Raw genomic sequence first — 23,870 nt, 5'->3', positions numbered from 1 at the left:
ACGATGATGATGAGTTTGATGCTGCTGATTTATGAACTGATGATGATGAAGATAACGATGACATCGTTGTGTTGCTGTCTAGGTGATAACGGCACATATGGTGGATTCTGGAACGTTCCTCTACTGCCGCACAAGAGTTATGCTATCTACTATCAGGCAGTCAGCAGCGCTAACGGGGTACACACAAACACACGCACACACAGTGTGTATGCGAGCCCTTAACTTGTACTCCATCTGGTCCCCATAAAGACATAAAACACTTAAAACACACACTTGGATAGGACAGCAGCTCCTGCTACTTTTGCGTGTGCGTGTATGCATATGTCTATGCGTGTGAGAAACAGATAATTGTTTACGGCCGCGCACACGCAAGATGTTATTGTGTTGTGTGTTAATTATTGACGCTTGGAGGTTTAATTGGTGTGTGTGCGTGTTGAATAATGCAGCGACAGGAGAGCTTTTCACTGTCACCACACCGCACACGCACACACACCGCCGTAGCGAATGTGCGTGTGCGCATGAATATTCATGAGCTCTTGTGGTTAATTTGTCGTCTGTTTGTTAAAACCAGAAAGACACAAGATGTTCCATCTCACTTTGCACCCAGTCGCCAAGTGTGCGTGCCTGCGTGCGTGTGCGCGCGCTGGCTGTTAAATGCCACGGGCTGAGCCACAGCCATTTTCCTTCTGTCCATTCTGTTTACAACCCCTGTGTGTGTGTGTGTGTGTGTGTGTGTGTGTGTTCTCAGGAGACAAAGATTGACTGTGTCCGTGTGGCCACTAAAGGTAATGCAATCTTGACTTTTATTTTGGTAGGTTAGAAATGAGTTTGTGGATTGAAGCCATAAACAAAAGTTTAGCCAGCCAGCTTGCGGGGGGAGGGGGGGGGGGGGGGGGGGGGGGGGACAAAGTGAAACGCTAACGTGTCCTCCATGTGTCCTCATGCACACACTCGCCGACATGGATGCTATGCTAACACGATGCTAATGACTGGCACTCTATGGATGTCCAGGGACACATTTAAGCGGAGCAGCTAAACACGCTAAAAAGTCTGATTTCCCCGCTGATGGACACACACAAACACAGCACAGCACTTGACTATTGTGCCTTTAATCAGTTTTTATTGGTGCACAGTTGTGGCGCTTAATGACACCGGCAGCTGATTGGCTGCGGCCTCCCCTGACAGCTGTCAGTCACCTTGCGGCAGCCAACCAGCCATGCGTGTCAACTTGTTTGGATTGTGTGGGGCTGGGGGGTGAGAGTGCAAAACATTGGCAGACTTTGGATTTATCGACCAATCAGGAGGGAGTACGCGCAAGCCAACATCCCATAATGACCCCCCACTGCACAACTGTCACACATACATGCGCGCACCCACACACGGTGGGTTTTTTTCCCCATGTTTTTTGTAGCTCAACATGCTAACACGCATCGCGTATGTGCTGCTCCTTTGGTTTGACTAAATATCTTTATTCTGCCTTCAATACTAACATTTCTTTTTGATTTGGTTTGATGAGTAAGGTCTTAAAAATATTGTCAACTCAACGTTGGGAATCGCTTCCTATCCGCCATTTTGTGCCATATACCCTCTGTGGCGTGGGTAATACTCTAGACCAAACCCAAATCAATTATTTACTTAAAGGGATACTTCACTTATTTCGCCCATTATAGCAATAGAAAGTTAAATGTAGGGATGTTCAATACCATGTTTTTTCTGAATGACACCAGTACTCAACTCGATTAGTTACTGATACTAAGTACTGATACTATTAGTTTTCTTTATGCATAGAATTTCCCCAAACAAACAATCCCAGATGAAAGAAGGACCTAAAAATCAAATATAACATTTTTTTTCCTTAAAATAGCATGAAATTAATGACAACGTTCTGTTCTTCTAATTGGTCATTTCTCCTTCCGGATCATGAAACAGCCACAACAGTGTGGCCGATACTGGTACCGATCCTTCGATGTAAGGCCTGTTATCGGCCCGATACCAATACCTGGTATTGGTATTTGCCCATCCCTACATATGAGAAAGATGAATGTGCTTATAACTTCATTAATTAACTCATTCACTCCCAGCTATTTTCACTGAAGCAACTGGTTTTTGACTGATTTTGCAAAGCCCACAGAATATTGTTCTATTGCTATATAAAAAAATGGAACAATGGACAAATTTTTAAAAAACGTATTTACACGTTTTTGCGTTTGAATGAGTTAAATGCGTTGCACTACACAATGCATTCTGGGAAGTAGATTTTTCATTTTTTTTAAACAATATATTGATCCCATTATTTGTAGGGACGCAACGATATCCTAACATCGATATTATCACGATATGAAGGTCATGATACCATAATTATCACGATATTGTGAGGAGGTTGGCAATACAAAAAAGTCACAATATTGTAAAAAATAAAAAAGAACTCATACTAAAAAAACAACAATATTGTGCTTTTGTACAATGCAACAATGAAAATATGAATTTATTAAAAACATGTAAATATAATATATATATTGAGGCACTTTCTAATGCAAGCACACATTCAGTTCCTACACATATCGACTCGGTTCACATGCATATTAACCATTCATGTGGATTTTAACATAGAAGGGCCAAAACATGGCTAGTGAAACTTAAACTGCACTAAAAAACTAGCCACCAGAGGGTACTAGAACTGCACAAATGGAAATCAACCCGACTTTTATTTAACAGATGTGCTGCTTTCAATATCGTGACATGACGACAACGATATATTGTGGCAGTTTTAATATGGCGATATCAAGATAATGCCGTTATCGTTACATCCCTATTTATTTGTAGAGAATACCAGGCTGAATATAATAATATTTGACGGCCATTGAAATGCATTAGGGGAGAAATTAGTTTCTGCATTATATATATTTTTTAAATTACAATAATTGTCTGATAAATCGGTAATCTGTATTTTTTTTATGCCAAATATCGCATTGGCCTAAATATTTCTCTGTCACCCATGCCTGACAAAACAGACGGGCTTGGATGAATAAGAAAAAGTTGTCTCCAACAAACTCAACACATCTTCTTGAGCATCCCTTAGCTGCCCAACAAGGTGCCTGATGTAAAATCCATGTCGTTGTTTAACGGAATCAATTCTGAAGTCTGGCAATTTACAGAAAAAAAAAATACACCTGCGGGGGTGGCGCCGTTGTCGCCGCTGTCATTGGCGTAACGTGCTCACGAACGCTGGCGCCACCATCAGGACGTTTTGTGCATGTGTTAACCCTTTGCGCTGCCTGTCTGCATGCTCCTTCTTCCTTTTCGTCTTTCCTTCCTTTCCTTGCAGCCGCTATCATCAGCACTCAGCTCAGCACGCCGCACGCCGCCCTTGGCTTCGGCCTCCGAGGCCCCGCCGCCGCCGGCGACAAGCAGCTCGCAGGTCAGACGTCGCCCGCGCCCACACACACACGCACACACACGTACACACAAAGACCCCTGTTGCCGCCGCCGACAGTTGCTCTTCTTGTCACGCAGCTGCTTGGCAAGATGTTTGCTGAGCATTTATTCCACATCCTACATGTGTACTAGTAAACTCTTTGTCCTCGCTGGAAAGACAATTCCATGCGCTCCTAGTTAGTTGACAACTGTGTGCTACTAGTACTGCTAGTGATGACATAAAATTCTAATTCACTTGTTAACATCTAGCGCTTCACTATTAGTACTAGTAGTTGTGCACTAAATTGAGTAACTAGTGAGGACCGAGTGTGCACAGGCAATTCCGCACACAAGACGGATATCGACTAAAATCTCAAACGGCTGCCTTTAAAGGGGCTTTTATTTTGAAAGGGTCTCTTTTTCATCACTCACTCCCATCGGTGCAAAAAAAAAAAAAAAAAAAAAGACACTGTGCATGTGTGTGTGTTGTAAATGAATGCAACACACACACAGAAAGGCACACCTCCCACTCAGTGTGACTGGCTAAAAAGCCCGAAGCAAAGAGAAATCTGCGTTTATACACAAACATCTTTTATGGTGTGTGCGTAGAGCTGATAAAGTCACCAGTCAAGCTGACCTTGACGAGAAAAACAGGAAGTGACAAAGATATTTCTGCGGCTTTTTTCTCGAGCAAGTGCGAAAGTGGTGTGGGCCCCTACGAAACGGCCCTGACCGTTTTCAACCAGTTGGGACCACCAAACAACTTTTCAGGCAATGTTGAAAACTGGTCTGAACCAGACGGAACCAGTTCGAACCAGTCTGGATCAGGATGAACTCGGTTTACAATAGTTTTGGACTTTTGTTTTTCAAATTCAGATACTTTTAATCAGGTTTTTCTTCAGTTTTAATAGTGTTAGTATTAGGTTTTTTTTTTATGAGGTATTTGTTGGGTGCAAAATTAGAAAAAAAAGATCAAGTGGAACAAATAGTCAACAGAAGATATCATTTTGAAAATACTTATTACTTTACAAATGTATTAGCATTGTTCGGAAATGTAAGAAAATACTTTTGAATTCCCATGAACAGTAAATTTCAAGAAAAACAGCAAGACTAGCGTTGCGGCGCTAGCAAGCCGAGTTAGCGTAGTGCTGACCAGCGTGCGTGTGTGTGCGCTTTCAGGCGCGGCCACCAGGAAACCCGAACCGGACCACGAGAAACAGTCGGACCACACGGTGAAGATCGCCGGCGCCATGGCCGGCGTCTTGCTCTTCATCATCATCTTCCTCGGGGTTGTCCTCCTCATGAAAAAACGGTAAACAGCAACAAATCGGTGGAAGGGGGGCGGGGCTATGGACAGAAAGGGCTAGCTATCAATCACTGTCAACATGATGTCATACATGTGTGTTTGTTGGTGTGCGTGTGCGCTTGTGCATGCTAATCACCATTAAATTCTCGCCTGTATTGATGTGTGCGCGCGTGTTTGTAGATGTTGAAGATGAGAGAGAAATTTAGATGAAAGACTGGTGGACTTTTTTTCAGCCGCCTAAAGCTGAATCGCTGCAGGCTACTGTGTGTTTGTGTGTGCGTGTGTGAGATGTGAGCAACGAGTGGGCTCTAATGAGAGTTAAATGTTGCCAGGGTGTGTTTGATTTGTGCTCCGGGAGCAGACGTTGGTGTCAGTCATGAAGACGACGCAAAAAGTCGTCACAAGTTTTGATTTTTTTTTTTTTTTTTTCATTTGATTTTCACACGTTTGTCGTCACGTTGTAACTCTTAATGAGGAATGAGGAAAATTCCTCCGTATCGTAATTATTATGATCAATATTTCATTTTCAGATTTGAGTGGATCGCATTTGAGGTTCATATTTGTTATAAAAGAAAAAGTGAAGCTTTTTTTACTTGCCATTTGTTTAAAAAAAAAAAAAAAAAAAAAAAAAAAAAAAAAAAAAAAAGGAAAACATTTTTCCGGGCGATTCAAAGCACACGAGAAGAAGACATGAGGGGGCGGGGTCAGCCGCTCGCCTCGGGGAGGATACACACACATAGACGCGCGCACGCACACACATATCCAAAGAGGTCTTTTTTTTTTTTTCATTTTAAAAGCAGCTTTTCATACTTATTTATATATATGACTGTTACCTTTTCCATTTTCAGGTCAGCGTCAAAGTATGTGTGTGCGTGCATGTGCGCGCATCTCCAAGTGAATCAGACAAATGGATGTTTTTATTTGCACACTCGGAATAGAAAGAGAAAAAATACTTAAAGCTTTTAAAAGTCAACTTGAAGGACGCTTTTTCATGTCCAATACACACGCATGCACACGCACACTCACTCACAGATTGAATAGATGCGGTCGGTATCCATGTATGTGTATGTATGTTTTGACCTGTGTGGCATTTTTTTTTGGTGCCAACAGGAAGTTGGCGAAGAAGAGGAAGGAAACGCTCAGCTCCAGACAGGAAATGACTCTCATGGTTAACAATTCGCAGCACACAACCGTGGTGGACACGCACGCACACACCCTCAATGGACACAGTGAGTGTCGCACACAAAATACACAATTGATGATGATGATGATGATATTGATGATATTGTGTGCACAGCAGTGTCATCAGCGTCATCTTTCACCATGAAGACAAACAGCAGCACGATTCCAAAGTCCTACTTTGCAGGTAACAAATTCATTCCGTCATCCTTCACTCAGAAATGGATGAAGACCTGTTCACCTGTTCATGCTTTCTCTCACTCATTCATCCATTCATCTTGAAATTCATCATCGTCGAACCCGATTTCCTTACTTGTGACTTGCAATTAATCCATACTTCTACTCCTGCGTACGTGCTTCCGGGCAGACGCGTCAGTGCCGACCGCCATTTTAGGTGAGCCGTCTTTTTCCTTTCTTTCCCGTATAGGACAGGAAGCAAACAGGAAGTGAGCAAGTGAGACAGGAAATGAGCAGACAGAGCAGGAAGTGTTGATCTTGTGGCTTGCCTCCATCCCTGCTTGCTGCTCTTGGCTTCTTCATGGAAAGTCGTCAGTCATGCTTTTTCGTTTTTTTTTTCCCATGAGTTGATTTGATTTCAAGTCCATTATGGTCCATTTGACTGGAAAACGCCGAGCGTCCGTCCGTCCGTCACTCCATCCTGCATCCATGTCTGTGACCTCCGACCTGTGCATGGACACGCCCTCAAAAACGTTTGTCCCAAATTCGACCTGTTCGATACAATGGAGTATGTGCGATATGAAAACAACGGCCGCATTTCAATTATGTCATCCTTCTGCGTCACTTTCCAGGCACGACCAATCAACAGTGCACATTGTACTAGTCTACCACATATTTTCACTTGATTTGTTTTTCCTGGGTTATTTTCTCTAATAAATGCAGACTAGATCAGATAAAATTGCTGTTAAAGTGGAAGTCAAAGTCAAATTTCTTGGCAATAATATGTTCTATGCAGCCCCATTAGTCTAAACACGGCATTCTGATTAATATTGCATTTGTGTAAAATTAATAAAACTGTTTCCCATCCTAGGTGGCGGCCATTTTGTCGCTTGCTGTCGACTGAAAATGACATCACAGATCACATATGACATCACAGAGCAATCACGGCTGACCAGTTGTCTGAAGCTGAGCCGTGATTGGTTGTTACCCGATTAACAGTGATGTCATTCTCAGTTGAGCAAGTGACAAAATGGCCACCCCTTGTGATGGATAAAAACAGGTGGATTGTTGTGTTAGACTAGTGGGGGCACATACAACATATTGTAAATAAAATATTTGGGTTGACTGCCACTTTAATTTCATGTATTTTTTTCAGGAAAACAATATCGGATGATATTTTAGCATTTAGTTATAAAATGGTCAATTTGGGGATGTAAAATGTCCAAACAGAACAGCACTAGTCAGAATTGACTTTCACATAGTAGAAGGCAAGAAGCCAAATGCTGCTAAACACTGTCTACCTGGGATGCTAACTCAGAGGCTAATGGTGCTATTAGCTTCAAAGGCTAATAACAATGTCAAATATGTAGCCCACTATATAAATTAATGGGAATGATTCATGATCCCCAAAACAGTCGCATGCTCATTCCTGACTCCCTCAAATCACTACAAAGGTATTTACCAAATACACTTATCAAAAAGGCAATTAAAAAGTAGTACCGGTATTTACTATTTTTCTGTGTTGTGAAGCGACAACATTCACTCCAGCGTCATGGCACGTTTTTGTTTTTCAGTTAGTTTGCTGAAAGGAATTGGATTAGCTGGGCTAGTCAGGTTAGCCACATGAGATAGGCGAGTCAGGTTAGCCTGCTGCTAATTGAGCTAAAGGTCTAAAGGGCTGGAAGAAGCCGCTTCCTGTCGGAGTGATGCTAGCTTTGTGTTAGCGCTAGCCTAGCTTGCGTGCGGGCTAAGGCGAAAGCTCAAATTGTTGCTTAAACCTTGTCTCCTCTCTCTCTTCTTCTTGTCGTCTTCGGTGTGTAAAAGTTCCCATTCATGGTAAGTTGATGCATTTGGACCAAGTGGGGCCGGGATGGGGGCGAGGGGTGGGAGTTTGGTTGGGTTACCGCCTCAGCGCATGGAGCCATGCCCGCCACCATCTGTGATGTCATCAAGCCCGTTTCCTCCACTCCGATTGGTTGCCATTGGTGTTGTTGTCGCGTCACGCGTTATGAGCCTTCGCCGCCTTCATCTCATCGCCTTTCCCCGCCCCTTTGCCGTGATTGGTTGGGTTGGAAGCAGGGCAGCCAATGAGAGCAGAGAGTTTAGTGACTCACGTGTGGTCTGAGGTTTGTCTGCTGAAAGCAATGCAATGCAACTCTTTTCACCTGGAACCAGACCCAGACCAGAAATCTGGACTAGGGCTGGCTCGTGAACATTCTTGGAGACCGACCACTCCCGGATCTCATTTGGGTCTCCGTCTTGGCCTCTACTTGATATGGACCAGTCGTGGATACTATTGGTTCAGTACTGGATCAGAACCTATACTGGATCTCGACTTTAAATGGAACTGATTCAGTAGTGGACAAGATCTGAACCATGACTGGATCTGACCCAGTAAAGTATCTTGGCAAGTATTAAATCTGGTTCAGTTCTGGATCTGGCCCAGCTTGGTTCAGTAAACAAAATGGAAAAAAAAAGGTTGACTATGGAGGTTTTAATTAGTAATTGCAGTGTGAAAAGAGTTGATGGCTATCGCGGGCTCTGCAGTCATGTGACCTAAAGGGCAAGTTTGCAGTTTTTTAGCCTCACTTCACTAGTCCATCCCCTACCCTGCACCACTTGAGTCTCTCCTTAACATTAAAAAAACAAAAACAAAAAAACTGCAAACTGCTCCTTTAATCTGTGTTGTGCGTGTTGTCTTGTGGGGACCAGAAAAAGGCATTTTGGACCATGTGGCACCAGGTGTGACCTGGTGTAATTCTGCTCCAGGTTTATGTCCTGGTCCAGGTTTTTGGCATTGTGGCGCTTAAAGTTAGTTGACGCCATTTGCGGATTTTTGTGTGTTTTTTTGCAGACGAGCTGAGCAGCGAGACCAGCAGCCTGGTCCAGAACCACCTGAAGCAGCGCGAAGCGGAGCGCGAGCCGCCCCCCTACCACCCGGACCCGGCCCAGATGCACCCCGCCATCCGCGTGGCCGACCTGCTGCAGCACATCACGCAGATGAAGTGTGCCGAGGGCTACGGCTTCAAGGAGGAGTACGAGGTGCGTGCGTTCGTGCTTGTGAGGCGCCGTGTGTGCTTGCCTTGCCCACCAGCTGTCTGACCCCTCCCCCCACCACACCCCCCCCAAAGGGCTCATCCATTAAACACACATGCATACGCACACATACACAAGTTGCATGTACATCGAGTCCAGTGTGCTTGTGTTTATTATGATCATGATGACGGTAATGATGATGTAAAAGCAATGTAATTATGAACTTCTTATATTTCAAAATGTTGATGGAAAGGAAGTGAGGATAATAATCATAATAATAATAATAATAATAATAATTAACCCCCTTGCTTCTTCTTTATTAATTCATCCGATTGGACAGCTTAACGAGGTAAGAAATTTGACATCTTGTCCACTTAAAACGTCTGTTCATTCTTTCCTACAGTCGTTCATGTATTCATTTGTTCATTCATTCATTTGTCACAATCATCCGATAGTCACGCATTGTTTAATTTGTATCACCTTAAATGAAACTTCTGTTGACACCTTCAGATCAGGGAAGGGCAACTCCCGTCCTGCATATTTTCGGCGTTTCCCTCCTCTGGCACACTTGATTCAAATGATCATCTCATTAGCAAGTTCTGCGGGAGCCTTCTCTCTCTCTCGCTCTCTTTCTTTTTCCCCTTTTTTTCTGCCAGAAAAAAATAAAAAGCAAGTTCTGCGTGAGCCTAATAATGAGCCTAATAATTTAAATCAGGTGAGTTGAACATGGGAAACATCTAAAACACGCAGGATAGTGGCCCTCGGGGACCGGAGTTGCCATCCCTGTTTTAGATATTTCCCTCCTCCAACACACCATCAGCAAATTCTGCGGGAGCCTTTTTTTCCCTTCTTTCTATTTTCCTCTTTTTTTCCTTTTTCTTTTTTGCCCTTTTTCTTACTTTTTTCTTTCTGTTTTCTCTTTTCCTGCCCCCCCCCCCCCCCCCTTTTCTTCATAAACAATTCTGTGCCAGCCTGATAACGATCCTAATAATTTGAATCAGGTGAGTTGGACGTGGGAAACATCAAAAACATGCTGTATAGTGGCCTTTAGAGAACCGGAGTTGCCCATCCCTGTCTTAGATGTGTCCCTCCTCCAACACACCTGATTCAGATGAGCAGGGTCGTTATCAGTTCAAATAATCCGCTCAATAGCAAGCTCTGTAGAAGCCTGATAAATTATCCTGATCATTTGAATCAGGTGGGTTGGCGTCTGAGGACCAGCATTTCCCATCCCTGCTTTAGATGTGTGCCTCCTCCAACATGCCTTATTCAAATGATCAGTTCATCAGAAAGCTATGCAGGTGGCTCATAACAGTCAATGTTTCATTGTGTACACAATGACAAAGTTCTATTCTATTCTGATCATTTTAGTCAGGTGTGTTAGGGGGGGGGGGGGGGACATCTAATACATGCACAATAATGGCCCTCGAGGACCGGAGTTGCCCATCCCTGATCTAGAAGGTTCCGCTTTTCAATTTCATTTCATGGAACCTCCATTTAAGAAGGTTTTGGTCACTCCTGGTTTGCTCCGAATGTTTTCGGATCTCTTCTGCCGTCTTGGCAGCATATTGGGAGCAAATCTTCAAGCCAGTGAAACATCGCCTCCCACAGTTTGACCCATAAACAGATGACAGGACACAGAGCATGATAACGTTAGCATGTTACGCACACATACACATACACAGCTGCGAATGAGCAACGGAAGTGAGGAACAAAGAAAGGAAAAAGAAAAGAATCGAAGGAAAAAGATGCTTTGTTTTGATTTTTTTACGATTTCAGACAGACCGAGCGCACATAGATACTGTCTTTAGCCGATTGATGGCTTAGTTAGTTAGTTAGTTGTCATTGTTTTTGCTAATTTGCTGTGTTTGTGTCCTTAAGAGTTTCTTGGAGGGTCAATCAGCACCTTGGGACTCGGCAAAGAAGGACGAAAACCGCATGAAAAATCGCTACGGGAACATCATTGCCTGTACGTAAGCAAACACACCCGCCCGTTTATCTTTTCTTACAAAAACAAAAAACAAAAAAAAGTGGTTTTAACTCTTGGACTGCCAAAAACCTTTAATAACGTTCAGTAAAATCAAAGATGTATGCTGCCATAAATGTTAAATGGCGTCATCAGTTTTTATCAATGGGCAGTGCAACATCTAAGTGCAGCGCTGCCTGGTCAATGGGTTGTGGAATCAAAAACACCCACTAACTATGCCCAGCCGATGGCAGCATTGTGTCTATTTTCAATGGGTTGCCGGTGTATGGAATTACAATGAAACATGACATGAAATTTGATGCGATAGAACGTTTTCAAGGATGACGTGAATGATCAAAAAGCCTTTCTCCCATTAAAAGTAATTCACAGAGCGTCACTAAACAAAAAAAATATTAGTGTCAAAGTCACTTTTGTGGAGAAAATGTATCTTCACAAAAAGCTTGTTTTCTCGTTTTCAGTTTTCGCTCAATGTTGTTAAAATTATCTATTTCCAAATGGTGATTACTAAGGAACGGAATAAGGTCGAAACACACTTTTTTTTCTAATGTAAGAATGGAATGTGATATTTCATTTGGTACTCACATTGTAAATGTAGTAAAAGCACACAATATTCTGTTTGCCTTGAAAGATGAGTTAAAATACTCGAAATCGGCTGGCATTATGTTTTTTTTTTGACAACGTGTGGCAGTAAAAGACTTTTAATAAATGGTAAATGGTACGCTGTATAACACTATAATATTGATATAATAATATAATGATAGGGCGGCACGGTGCAGGAGTGGTTAGCACGTCTGCCTCGCAGTACTGAGGACGCAAGGTCGAGTCCAGGCTCCGGCCTTCCTGGGTGGAGTGCAATTGGCTGGCAACCAGTTCAGGGTGTTACCCCGCCTACTGCCCGAAGCCGGCTGGGATAGGCTCCAGCACCCCCACAAACCTAGTGAGGAATAAGCGCTGAAGAAAATGGATGGATGTATTGATAATATAATGATGATTTGATCTCCTGCTTCAATTCAGTTCCCTGTACTGCTCCTTCTAGTGTTCCCACCTCGGCCACCGGGGGCAGTATAATACAATCGCATGACAAAAGTTGTATGATGAAAAAATCGGCTCAATGAAGCCTCTCATCTCGAAAACCGATGTACTTACCTATTGCTGTGTGTGCGTGTGTGTGCTTGTGCGTGTTAGACGACCATTCTCGTGTGCGTCTGCAGCCTCAAGATGGAGAGAAGGGGTCTGACTACATCAACGCCAACTATGTCGATGTGAGTCACACACACACACACACACACACACACAATGACGACAACTTTCTACATGGACTAGCTTGGTTGTATTTCATCGTTGGCGCAAAAGCAGCCAGCGAACACGCACACGCACGCACTCAATAAATAGTTGGTTGCCTTTAAAGGTCAAAGCAAAAGATGGCGGCCCTCTCTGTTTCCATGGCAACAGTGGTCATCCTGGATGCAAGTGGTGTTGACTGAGTAAACAAACACAAAAATCGGCGCGTACAAGTGCGCGCGCCAGTTTGTTTTGCCACAATGACACCCTAACTAAACAGAAGTCGAAACTCCGCCCACACCCGACAGCTGTCAATCAAGTGAATTAAAAAAAAAGTTGATTGCTTGTCTCCTTTGTCTCGCTTGCAGGGTTACCACCGGCCCAACCACTACATCGCCACGCAAGGTCCGCAGCTGTGCTCGCCGCATTCTCACGTGACATCACAACACCACCACACACCTGTTGCCGTACATTCATGTGTGCGCGTGTCTACACGTGTGTCTCGGCATATGTTGCAGGTCCCATGCAGGAGACCATGTATGACTTCTGGCGAATGGTATGGCAGGAGAACACAGCTGCCATCGTCATGGTAACCAACTTGGTGGAGGTGGGGCGGGTAGGCAATACACACACTCACAACAGTGTATGTGGGACTCCATTTCCCAGACTACATCTGTCAGGACATGACTTTTTTAACAGTGCCCCCTGTTGTTAAAGGAGCTCAAAGTTAAATGTCCTGACGGCAACTTCAAGTGACAACTTTGCCTCCTCATAGTGACTCAAAGTGATTTTCTCTCGCATGCACACATTTTTTTCCCCCAATTTTAAGAACAGTAGATTTGAGTTTGGCATTAGTAATAGTATTAGCCTTATGGTGAGGTGCCGATCTTCACCTATTCAAGTATTGCAAGTTGCAAGATATTGCACAGTGTAAACATTCAAGTATTTTAGGGAGATTAAACGAGTCCAAAACAATGGTTGAGGATTTTTTTTCAGCCTCAGGGTGGGAAGGCGGTCAAGCTAGCCATAGCAATGCTATGCAGGACATTAACCCGTTGCCAAAGTGGTGAGAAGGCCACCTTCCAAATAAAATCTTAGCAAATATAGTAAAACACAATCAATCATTTCAAAGTTGTTTGTGGCAGACTTGAATCGTCTTCCGGGCTAGAAATGGATAGTTCAGTAGTTTCTAAAAATAAATATATGATGATGCTGATATTGTAAAATGTGGCGCCTGTTCCAAGCGTTAGCAGCTAGTAGCTCGTCGCTAGCTACTAAGCGAGAGCCCCATATAGGCCAGCAGGAATTGTCAAATTTCGTAGCAGTTTTAACTGTCAAAATCTCCTCAGTTGTTCTGACGTCACTTTGTTTCATAGCCCATATAATACTAATATTTCTCAAGAACAAAATATTTTGCTGCTATGGACAGTTTAAATAGAAAACTTCATTATCTAGAAATGAAAGTCAACAGTCGTTCATTATTGAAACTCATTCAAACCCAAAAACGTATAAATACATTTTTTAATACCTTTTATTTCACTCCCAAAAACGTTTTTTCTGGGGTTTTTTTTGCATTTGATGCAGCTTCTGACGTGAAGAGGTGGCTTAAAGCAATGGTAGTTATTACAAAAAAAACAAAAAAAAACGACCAACTGGTGGCAGAAGAGTGTAAGAGATCAGCCAGGGCCATGTTGCAACAAGCTCTTTTTGACAATGTTTTCACCAGGAATGTGAATATTGTGCACCATATTCAGGTGAAGTGCTGCAAATACTGGCCCGACGACAGTGACATCTTTGGCGACGTTTCCGTCACCCTGATGGAGACGCAGCTGCTGTCCGAGTACGTCATCCGAACCTTCGCCGTGGAAAAGGTCGGTGACGTCGCCGAAGCCTCCGCCTGTCCGTCGTGTGCCGCGACCCCGACGGCTAACGGATCGCTCGTGTTCCAGAGGGGCGTGGCCGAGATCCGGGAGATCCGTCAGTTCCATTTCACCGGCTGGCCCGACCACGGCGTCCCACTGCACGCCACCGGACTGCTCGGCTTCATACGCCGCGTGAAGGCCAAGACACCGCCCACCGCCGGGCCCACCGTCGTCCACTGCAGGTCTGACGAGTTTTTTGTTGTGTCACGTGAGCGGCACACAAGCTGAACGACGCGCGTTTGTGACAGCGCCGGCGCTGGCCGCACGGGCTGCTTCATGGTGATCGACATCATGCTGGACATGGCGGAGCGCGAGGGCGTGGTCGACATCTACAACTGCGTACGAGAGCTGCGAGCGCGACGCGTCAACATGGTGCAGACCGAGGTACGCGCACGCACTCACACGCGGGCGATTGCAACGTCGTCAGGTGACACGGCGCCGTGCACCCTCAGGAGCAGTACGTCTTCATCCACGACGCCATCCTGGAGGCGTGCCTGTGCGGCGACACGTCCGTCCCGGCCAATCAGCTTCGTTCCGTCTACTACGACATGAACCGGCAGGACCCGCAGACCAACTCCAGTCCCATTAAGGAGGAATTCCGGGTAAACACGCAAGAATGGAACCAAAAACCAAAATGTGATAAAAAATATGATCCCAAAACACTTGAATATCATTTTAAAACTCATTATTACGAAGGCCAAAAATAAATTTTGCGCTGTACGTACCTGTACATCGACTGGATATGGCGAGAAGTTGAAAAGGGTTAGGGAAGTGAATAATCTTCCTTATAGGCATTGGCTTCATCATTCTTCTCACTTTACTGCATCATAACTTTTTCCTCCCGTGAACATTTCCAGGAGGTTTTTTTTATCGATATTCTCCGGGCACTTTCGAGCCTTGTGAGGGGCACCTCAGCAAATTGTAAAAGATGCGCATGGCTCCTTTCACTCGAAACTTTGACTTGTGTTGCACACAAAACTGATGGCCAGTCAACATATTTTAATGGTTGATTCTAGAAAAAAAAAAATTCAGAAGAATTGCATATTTTCTCATTTCTAAAATCTCTTCAGAAGTCAGAAAAAAAAGTCTGGAAAAAAAATATTACCCCAAAATGTTGTACTGTATATTTTTATCCAAAACAAAAGCACCTTTCAAAAAAGGCCCTATTTTAGAGAAATGTTATATTTCCAGAAAAAAAAATCTAAGTTGTGCACGTTCATCAAAAATTCAGATTAAAAAAAAAAAATACTATTTAAATTTTAATATTTTGCGACAAAAAAATAATGTATTTAAAAAGTGTTTTGTTTTGGGTTTCTTTTTTTTTTTTTAAGGAAAAAAAAGCTAAAGATTTGCCTAACAAAGTTATATGTTGTTACATATTTTCAATATATATTTACAAGAAGTATGTTGTATATTTCGGGGGGGGGGTGCATATTCTGACCCCAAAAGGTTGTGTAATAAAAAATAAATAAAAAATTAAATAAATATATATATATATATATATATATATATATATATATATATATATATATATATATATATATATATATGCATATGTATGTATGTATGTATATTTTTTTTAGATTTTTTTTTTTTTTTTTTTTTAGAAATTATTTACGCAGTTCCAGAAAAAAAATCTTTAAAAAGTTGAATGTTTTTATAAAAAAAAAAAAAAAAAAAAAAAAAGAAGTCATATATTTCCACAAAAATAATTAAGTGGTATATTTGTGTTTTTTTTTTTGAGAAACAAGTTGCAGAATTCCAGAAAAAAAAGCTAAACATTTGTCCAACAAAAGTTTTCTTCAAAAAGTTTGATTTTTTAAGAACTAAAACAAAATAATAATAATTTCAAGAAATATAAGTTGCATTTTTCCAGAAAAAAAATCTGAAAATAAAAACCCTGCATATTTCCCCCAAAATGTTGCATGGTTTTTCGTGCGCGTCAGACGCTGAACATGGTGACGCCGACGTTGCGCGTGGAGGACTGCAGCATCGCGCTGCTCCCGCGCAACCATGACAAGAACCGCTGCATGGACGTGCTTCCTCCTGACCGCTGCCTGCCTTTCCTCATCACCATGGACGGCGAGAGCTCCAACTACATCAATGCCGCGCTCATGGACGTACGTACGCACGCACTCCGGCATGAGAATTTGGAGCAGGCTTTTGGGCCAAAGTCTTGCGAGTTGCCGGGGATGTTCGGCAAACGTTTTTGTGCCTCGCAGAGCTACAAGCAGCCGTCGGCATTCATCGTAACGCAGCATCCGCTCCCCAACACCGTCAAGGATTTCTGGCGCCTGGTCTTGGACTACCACTGCACCGCCATCGTCATGCTCAACGACGTGGACCCCGCGCAGGTCAGAGCATGCAAATGACGACATCATCACTGAGGCGGGATTATGCATCACCCGCAGGATTGATATATTTAGCATATATGCTAACAGTTTGTTCTGTGCTTGTCCTCCAGTTGTGTCCTCAGTACTGGCCCGAGAACGGCGTCCATCGTTTAGGCTTGCTGCAGGTGGAGTTCGTGTCGGCCGACCTAGAAGAAGACGTCATCAGCCGCATCTTCCGAATCTACAACAACGCCAGGGTGCGTGCTTCGCTCTTCTTCTTCTTCTTCTTCTTCTTCTTCTTCTACCTCCTCTTCTTCTTCTTCTTCTACCTCCTCTTCTTCTTCTTCTTCTTCTTCTTCTTCTACCTCCTCTTCTTCTTCTTCTTTTTCTTCTTCTTCTTCTTCTACCTCCTCTTCTTCTTCTTCTACCCCCTCTTCTTCTTCTTCTACATCCTCTTCTTCTTCTTCTTCTTCTTCTTCTACATCCTCTTCTTCTTCTTCTTCTTCTTCTACATCCTCTTCTTCTTCTTCTTCTACCTCCTCTTCTTCTTCTTCTACCTCCTCTTCTTCTTCTTCTTCTACCTCCTCCTCCTCTTCTTCTTCTACCTCCTTCTTCTTCTTTTACTTCTTCTTCTACTTCTTCTTTCACACATTCATCTTGTAACAGTGTTTCATTTGCTCACCTTGCCCTCGCCCATTTTGCACCTCCCCAGCCCCAGGATGGCTACCGCATGGTGCAGCAGTTCCAGTTCTTAGGCTGGCCACGATACCGGGACACGCCGGTCAACAAGCGCTCCTTCCTCAAGCTGCTCCACCTGGTGGACAAATGGCAGGACGACTACGACGGCGGAGACGGACGCACGCTGGTGCACTGCCTGTACGCACGCACTACATTGTTTCGTGACACAAACTGCATCGACAACTAGCAAGTTATGCTACTGCATTGACTGATTGCGACATTTGAGTACAATGGTGCCTTCAGATAAGAGCGACCTAACGTAGGAGTTTTTCAAGATAAGGGCCATCTTTCGGTCAATTTGCAAGCACAGACTCGGGATATGAACATGTGTGCATTTTTACGACACTCGAACATTAGATTTTTGAACACAGTGTAGCAACACATGTAAATTTGTAGACAACAGCACTCAGTCCTGTCATGTATTCTTGTTCCTCAGCAAAGAACGACAATTGTTAGTGCTGTACAGTGTTCCCTCGCTATAACGTGGTTCACTTTTCATGGCCTCGCTGTTTCACTGATTTTTTGGGGTGCAATTTTGCTTGCATTTTGTTTTGTTTTTTTTGTTTTTTACTATTAATGCACCTATTTTATAAAATTTATCAAGCTTTGAACATTGCGAATGTTTAAACGAGAGAAATGTGAGAAAATGTAAATTCCTCGATGAGAAAAGTGTATAAACTGAGTGGTGAGGGGTTTTAGAGTCATAAACATTTATAATAAATGTGAAGTATAAAGCTAACCTCTTTGCAGATTTCATTTAATGCGGGTATTTTTTGATACCTAACCCCAGTGGAAAACGAGAGAACACTGTACTGTATTTAAATCAGTTTATCTGTCTTATACTGCCCCCAAGTGGCCAAAGTAGCTGCATCAGGTCTTATTTACTTCTATTTCATACCATTGAATGGTGTCAATTCTGTTTGCTTTTATACAAATACAAGTATTATGAGGTGCTATTTTCCTCATCTTTTTTTCACCATATTTCAAGATGCCACTACTGTAACATGATACTGTGGCTGTTTAAATAGAGCTGCGAATTTGGCTCCCTTTCTTGGTGAAAGTTGGAACTTGACTTTTTTTTTTCCTTGCCATCCCTCATTACTTTTGCCTCCTCCCTTAGGAATGGCGGGGGCCGAAGTGGTGTGTTCTGCAGCGTCAACATCGTGTGTGACATGTTACGGCAGCAGCGGTCTCTTGACGTTTTTCACGCCGTCAAAACGCTGAGAAACAACAAACCCAACATGGTGGACCTTCTGGTAGCGCATGCACGCATTCACGCACACACACGGTTGCGTGGTCGACTCTGAAGTCATTTTCCACTGTTTCTTGTTTTGTCCACAGGAACAATACAAGTTTTGTTATGAAGTGGCACTGGAGTATTTGTCCTCCGCATAGAGAGAGGCCTTCCTCCTTCTTTTCATCATCCTCATCCCCAATGGCGACAGTGCTGCTGGACACAACCAGGAAGCCCAAACCGATGAGCACGACTACTGACAATGGATGAAGTGGAGGACATGTTTTTTGCACTGTCTTGCTTGAACTACGTCGCACACGCGCACATGTGTGTGCGTGTGTTTTTTTTGTAGCCACGCCCCCGTGGTTTGCATCTTTCGTGGAGCATCCACTCAAAGACTCTCCCAAAGTCGATGTGCGCTGCTTCCTGTTTGTCACATGTCACGACGATGATGGCAGAAAAATGTCACCGTCGTCTTCATGTGCTTTAACCGCATCACTCACGCACACGCACACACTTTTATTGTTTCTCCTATTGTATTTTCTTCCTTACAAGAAAGAACTTGAACATTGTGTGCGTGACTGTGTGCGCACACGCGTGTACATGTGAGCATTTGCGTGCGTGCATGACGAGAGCACAGTGGTGCATTGTAAGTTGTATTAAAAATGCCAAAAGTGGTCCACTTGCGAACTAAGACCGTTTGGATACGAGGCGGCCGGGTGGGCGTTGCCAGAGACTGCGTATTGTTATGTTTGATATTTTGTACATAGAAGTGCGGCAAACCCACTATTTATTCTTCCTTGTTGTCCTTATGAAGCATGCAGACACGTCTGGTGCTGATGTTAAATGTATTTATTGAAAAGTTGTATTTTGTGTTGTTTGGTCCATAGCTACCACAAATAAAGAGGTCAATATGTTGAAATGCTTCCTCATTAGGAGTTTGTATATGTAAGTCTGTAATTATAATTCAGTGCAAAGTGTCCTTGCCATGTGTGATTTGTTTCGTATTTTTTGCGGGTTTTTTTTCGTGTCCAGTTGGTGGCGGTAGCTGCTTTGCTAACCGCCAATAAACACCACCGAAGAAGAAAAAAAATACAGGAAGTGGCGATATTATGACTGAGAGTGGCGCGAAGGTGAGACGCCGAAAAGTTAACGATTCTACTTGAAAACGTTACTTTTTCTTTCTTCTTTTCCCTACTTGGCAGTGTTTGTAATGTTTACAATGCATTCATGACGCCCGCCGTCAGCGTAAGCTTGTCGAATAACGCTACTAGCGTAGCGGGTGCCGCCTAAAGGCCTCGTTATACTTCTGCGAAGTGCTGCCCTTAACGTGTGCCACCTTCTGTGTGTCCAGCTGTTCGCTCGTCTTGATGACCGCAAAAGTCTTCATGACATCGAACCTCGCATCTTTCCACAGGACGCCCAATCCGGACCCGGTCAGTCAACAATAACACGCATAAGCCTACTGTCACCAAAACAAACACGAGCAGACATTGATCACTACGGGGGATTTTTAGATTGTGGCCTTTTTTGTTGTCAAAATCTATGTATAACAATAGCATAACTAACAAATAAAACAGCAACCTTGACCATGATACAATCAAAACTTTGAGGACAAACCACCCATCATTTTCTCATTTGTACCTCATTCACTACGCTGACACATCCAATATGGCGGAAATATCAGCATACCATTCAACACTCAATGAGACATATGATTGGCGAAGTGATGACAACGGAGTGTTTGTGTCAGGTGCGGTGGTGGAGCTGTTCGGGTTGGAAGGGACGGGTGAGTTGAGGCCACGGGAAGCGGCCCGTCGCCGTGGCGCTCTCGTAACGGTGGCGTGCGCATCGCAGGTAAGACGGAGCTGCTCTACCACTTCCTGTGCCGCGCCGTCCTCCCCAACGACGCCGGCGGACTGCAGCTCGACGTGCTCTTCATCGACACCGACCGCACTCTGGACATGTTGAGGCTCGTCAGCATCCTGGATGCCAAGCTTGCCGGCGCCGGTACGTGACATGGACGATGTTGGGCGGCATGCGAGTATGTTTGTGTCTCACCCCCCCCCTCTCTCTGTCGGTCTATCGCCCCCAACTCTCTCTCTCCCCCCTAACTCTTTCTCCCTCGCTCCATCTCAGCTGGATCGTCCAGCTCGCCACGGCAGCAGGAGGCGCGTGTGCGCGCGTGCCTGTCCCGCCTGCTGGTGGCGCACTGCAGCGCTTCGCAGCAGCTGCTGGTCACCCTGCACACGCTGGAGGATCGCTTGGCATCTCAGCCCAGCCTGGCGCTCATCCTCCTCGACAGCGCGTCAGCCTTCTATTGGTCGGACCGCGGCACTGCCGGGGCCAGCGTGGCCAAGCGGGGAGAGAATCTGAGCAAATGTTCGCAGCTGTTGGGCGGTCTGCTCAGGTGGGCGGGCCTTTCGTGGGCTTTCCGTGCTTGCGATTGGCTGCTGTTTTGTTTATTCTGTCAAAGTGTTTTGTTCACATGAAATCAAATGTTATAATATGAAAATATTCCATTCATCCGTCAGGGATTACCGGATTAGCATCTTTGCTTCCTGCCACGCCAACAGGAGTCGCTTCAGCCACAACTCCTCCTCCTCCTCATCTCCGCTCTCTCACCTGTGTCGCCCCTGGCAACAGCTGATCACTCACCGCTTGTTCTGCTCCAGACAGGAAGTTGCTTTGACAGAAGGCGGCGAGGAGCGCCCCAAAGGTCACATGTTCAGCGTGCACTGCACGTATACGTCGTCCGGGAGCAAAGCGTACACAAACTGCTCGTTCCACGTCGGGGACGGCGGCCTGGAATTTGTTTGATGCTGCTCCTCGCCGACTTCTGCGTCAAACTTGGCTTACTGTACAGATTAAAATGTATTTTTCACTATTAAAGCATTGATGTTCACCTTAACGTGTCTCATTTGATCAACTCCTCGAGGGAGGATTTTTGCAACGTGTAAACTGTGGAACTTCAACATGTTATTTTGCTGACGACTGAAGGAAGCACAAACGGCTATGTTTACTCATGTGTGATGTCAAGCCAGTTTATGCTATTTTGGCTACGACTAGTATGCTAACTAGTTTAACTGTGTTTCATGTGAATGTGAAGTCGACTGAGGGGAGTAGTCGTGCTTTATTTCGTTATTTTAACTACTGACGCCAGTGATTAACTCACGGACAGTCTGTCAATACAGACGGAATGCCTATAAGCGTGGGTAAAATAAAACGACGGACAAACGATTACAGGTTGCTTCGCTTGGGGGGAAAAAAACACATGGCGGCCTGACGATGACGGAAGGGGGCGTCAGAACTGCAAAATTTGGATAAAAGTAGCTGTTGTTGCTAATTGTGTCCACTTGAGGTCGCTGTAACTACCGAGAAAATGAATCCTGTAGTGTAGAGAGATTTGTAATGTAGACCAACAATTAGCTTGAGTTCGAAAGAGATTACGTTTGATGGAAGAAGAGTTTAAGGCCTTTTAATTGATTTCATTAGATTCGTTTACAAGGCAGGATCGAGGACTACTGCATAAACTTTCTGAAAAGTGCCCACTCGCGATAAGTCACTTCAGGTCAGGATTTCCAGATTTTAAGTCAGTCAATATGAAATGATTTTAGATTTGAAGTTGTTTTACGAAAGATACAGAGATATAATAGTACAGTGAAACCGATTTGTATGGTTCAAACTGCACACATTTTGCATTTGATGGTATTTTAAGACTGCTCGTATGATCGACGAACAGGACCGGGTGAGGAGTTTTCCAGAAACTTCCAGAAACGTGAATGAGTTGGACGCCCCTGATATTGAGGACATTCGCTTCATTTCAAGACAGCTTAGGTGTTATTAGCTTACTTTGTCAGCAAGCAAACTGTAAAATTTTTAGATCCAGTCCGGACATTTGGATATCCAGTCTGGATCCTTGTGGATCCTCGTGTGTTTAGTCCAGATCCTCGCGAATTAAAATCCTGTCCGGGATTTGAGGTCTGATGACACAAACCGAACCACCACAAGCAGATCCATGCGCGGGGTCAGATGCACTTTGACACTATACAAGCAAGCTAAAGCACGCATACACACGTAAAGTGTACCAATTGTGATTGTACATACATTTACGGACACACACGTTCAGACAGATGGACAGACGGTGAGTGAGGGAGTTAACCCGCAAGGCGGGCTCGATACGGCGGGCCGGACTTGTCCACTTGGGCGGCCCTACTTTTCTCGGTGTCGCTGACAGGCGGGCGGTGCTTCGGTCGCTCAAACATGGCCTCCATGATGGAGCTTCGGTTGCAACTTTAACGTTTTCCTTCATCTTGTTCGATTCGCCCAAAGCCAAACGCGACTAGTGCGGACGCGATGAGCGGCGATGCAGCCGGCGAGTCGCTGTGACTGCAGTGGCAAATGTTTGCTAGCGCTCAGATAAGTTGTATGTCAACACATCGCTTGAGCTTGGCAGCAAGCTGGAGAGGAAAAGAAGGAGAATCGCATCAAATCCGTAAGACGCTTCCCTCGCTTCTTTCGTGTCGTGCTCGCCTGCACGTGTGACTTTTTTGTCTTGTTTGGACTAAATTGTGGACGCGAGCGGCGCCTTGAGCGTGACGGCTAGCCATGCTAACGTTAGCTGCTGCTAGCATAAGTAATCAGTCAACTGGGCGGTGCGACGAGCTAAATGCTAATGCTAACGCTTGTGTTTACACATTTCGTTGGCTTTCTGTCACAGATGTTCCGAATTTAACTACAAAATTGACAACTGTCTCCGGACCAAATTCAACTTTAGGGCGTTTCTAGCACAGTTTGACATAGGCGTTTTAATGAGTTGAATAATGTTAGCTAGCTAACATCTGCCTATTACTCCAGGTCGTCATCAACATCAACATCAGCATCAACTCCTGACTTATTTTTTCTTTTCTCTGCTCAGGAGGCTTGGCAGAAGTCTCACACTGTTATAGTGTAATACCGACAAGGTGGCATGAGTAAAAAGAAACCTGAGTTTAAATTGTGTTTTTCAATTCAAAGTACGATGTTTCATACTCAACTGCTAGTTATAAATTCGAAGTCAAAATAAGTTCAAAGATGAGACGCTGAGTGTCGTTTTTAATTTCAGGCAAATTGATGTACTTCATCTCTACTGTTACATACTAAATAAATGTTAACAAAGTTGTTCTGTGTTCTAAATTAATCGACATTACGTTGTTTTTTGCATTATTGTTAATAAGGTTGCAATGTTATACTGAGTAACAATTTTATAGACAAAATGTTTTTC

The 23,870-nt window shown here is 44.0% G+C and overlaps 3 protein-coding genes across 12 annotated transcripts in view; all 3 read left to right on the top strand.

Moving 5' to 3' along the window:
- LOC144009085 (receptor-type tyrosine-protein phosphatase mu-like) overlaps positions 1-19,536 on the top strand; it is a 48,492-nt gene extending 28,956 nt beyond the window's left edge. The window contains exons 15-36 of one of the 10 annotated variants that reach the window (XM_077508582.1): positions 83-177; positions 749-785; positions 3,326-3,418; positions 4,594-4,726; positions 5,831-5,949; positions 6,018-6,086; positions 6,267-6,293; positions 8,931-9,118; positions 10,994-11,081; positions 12,285-12,361; positions 12,749-12,785; positions 12,899-12,996; positions 14,135-14,251; positions 14,330-14,484; positions 14,551-14,686; positions 14,755-14,904; positions 16,249-16,422; positions 16,525-16,656; positions 16,767-16,892; positions 17,348-17,511; positions 18,494-18,629; positions 18,715-19,536. In XM_077508582.1, the coding sequence (XP_077364708.1) occupies positions 83-177; positions 749-785; positions 3,326-3,418; positions 4,594-4,726; positions 5,831-5,949; positions 6,018-6,086; positions 6,267-6,293; positions 8,931-9,118; positions 10,994-11,081; positions 12,285-12,361; positions 12,749-12,785; positions 12,899-12,996; positions 14,135-14,251; positions 14,330-14,484; positions 14,551-14,686; positions 14,755-14,904; positions 16,249-16,422; positions 16,525-16,656; positions 16,767-16,892; positions 17,348-17,511; positions 18,494-18,629; positions 18,715-18,768 (2,405 nt within the window). In that variant the 3' untranslated portion in view covers positions 18,769-19,536. Of the gene's footprint in view, positions 1-82; positions 178-748; positions 786-3,325; positions 3,419-4,593; positions 4,727-5,830; positions 5,950-6,017; positions 6,087-6,266; positions 6,294-7,780; positions 7,913-8,930; positions 9,119-9,446; positions 9,462-10,993; positions 11,082-12,284; positions 12,362-12,748; positions 12,786-12,898; positions 12,997-14,134; positions 14,485-14,550; positions 14,687-14,754; positions 14,905-16,248; positions 16,423-16,524; positions 16,657-16,766; positions 16,893-17,347; positions 17,512-18,493; positions 18,630-18,714 lie in introns of those variants that run through there. The other 9 variants (XM_077508578.1, XM_077508579.1, XM_077508584.1 and 6 more) reach the window with 9 other exon arrangements.
- A 97-nt stretch (positions 19,537-19,633) lies between these two features.
- Positions 19,634-21,512, top strand: xrcc2 (X-ray repair complementing defective repair in Chinese hamster cells 2). Its single transcript, XM_077509196.1, has 6 exons — positions 19,634-19,740; positions 19,962-20,043; positions 20,361-20,396; positions 20,465-20,617; positions 20,747-21,017; positions 21,142-21,512. The coding sequence occupies exons 1-6, from the start codon at positions 19,720-19,722 to the stop codon at positions 21,425-21,427; spliced, it is 849 nt and encodes a 282-aa protein (XP_077365322.1). The 5' UTR covers positions 19,634-19,719; the 3' UTR covers positions 21,428-21,512.
- A 1,337-nt stretch (positions 21,513-22,849) lies between these two features.
- LOC144009642 (histone-lysine N-methyltransferase 2C-like) overlaps positions 22,850-23,870 on the top strand; it is a 44,994-nt gene continuing 43,973 nt past the window's right edge. The window contains exon 1 of the mRNA XM_077509457.1: positions 22,850-23,102. The gene's annotated coding sequence lies outside the window, so the exon portion shown is untranslated. The remainder of the gene's footprint in view (positions 23,103-23,870) is intronic.

This window comes from Festucalex cinctus, chromosome 20 (genome assembly GCF_051991245.1).
Source record: "Festucalex cinctus isolate MCC-2025b chromosome 20, RoL_Fcin_1.0, whole genome shotgun sequence".
NCBI classification, from domain to species: Eukaryota; Metazoa; Chordata; class Actinopteri; order Syngnathiformes; family Syngnathidae; genus Festucalex; species Festucalex cinctus.
The sequence above is the reverse complement of the archived record's forward strand: the minus strand, read 5'-3'. Positions and strand labels throughout refer to the sequence as shown.

What these genes read in the sequence shown, in the direction of transcription:
- xrcc2 (XM_077509196.1), top strand. Translation starts at nt 19,720, where the DNA reads ATGACTGAGAGTGGCGCGAAG. An exon ending in TGACTGAGAGTGGCGCGAAG is followed by an intron (nt 19,741 to 19,961) that starts GTGAGACGCCGA and finishes CTGTGTGTCCAG; the next exon opens with CTGTTCGCTCGTCTTGATGA. An exon ending in TGCCAAGCTTGCCGGCGCCG is followed by an intron (nt 20,618 to 20,746) that starts GTACGTGACATG and finishes GCTCCATCTCAG; the next exon opens with CTGGATCGTCCAGCTCGCCA.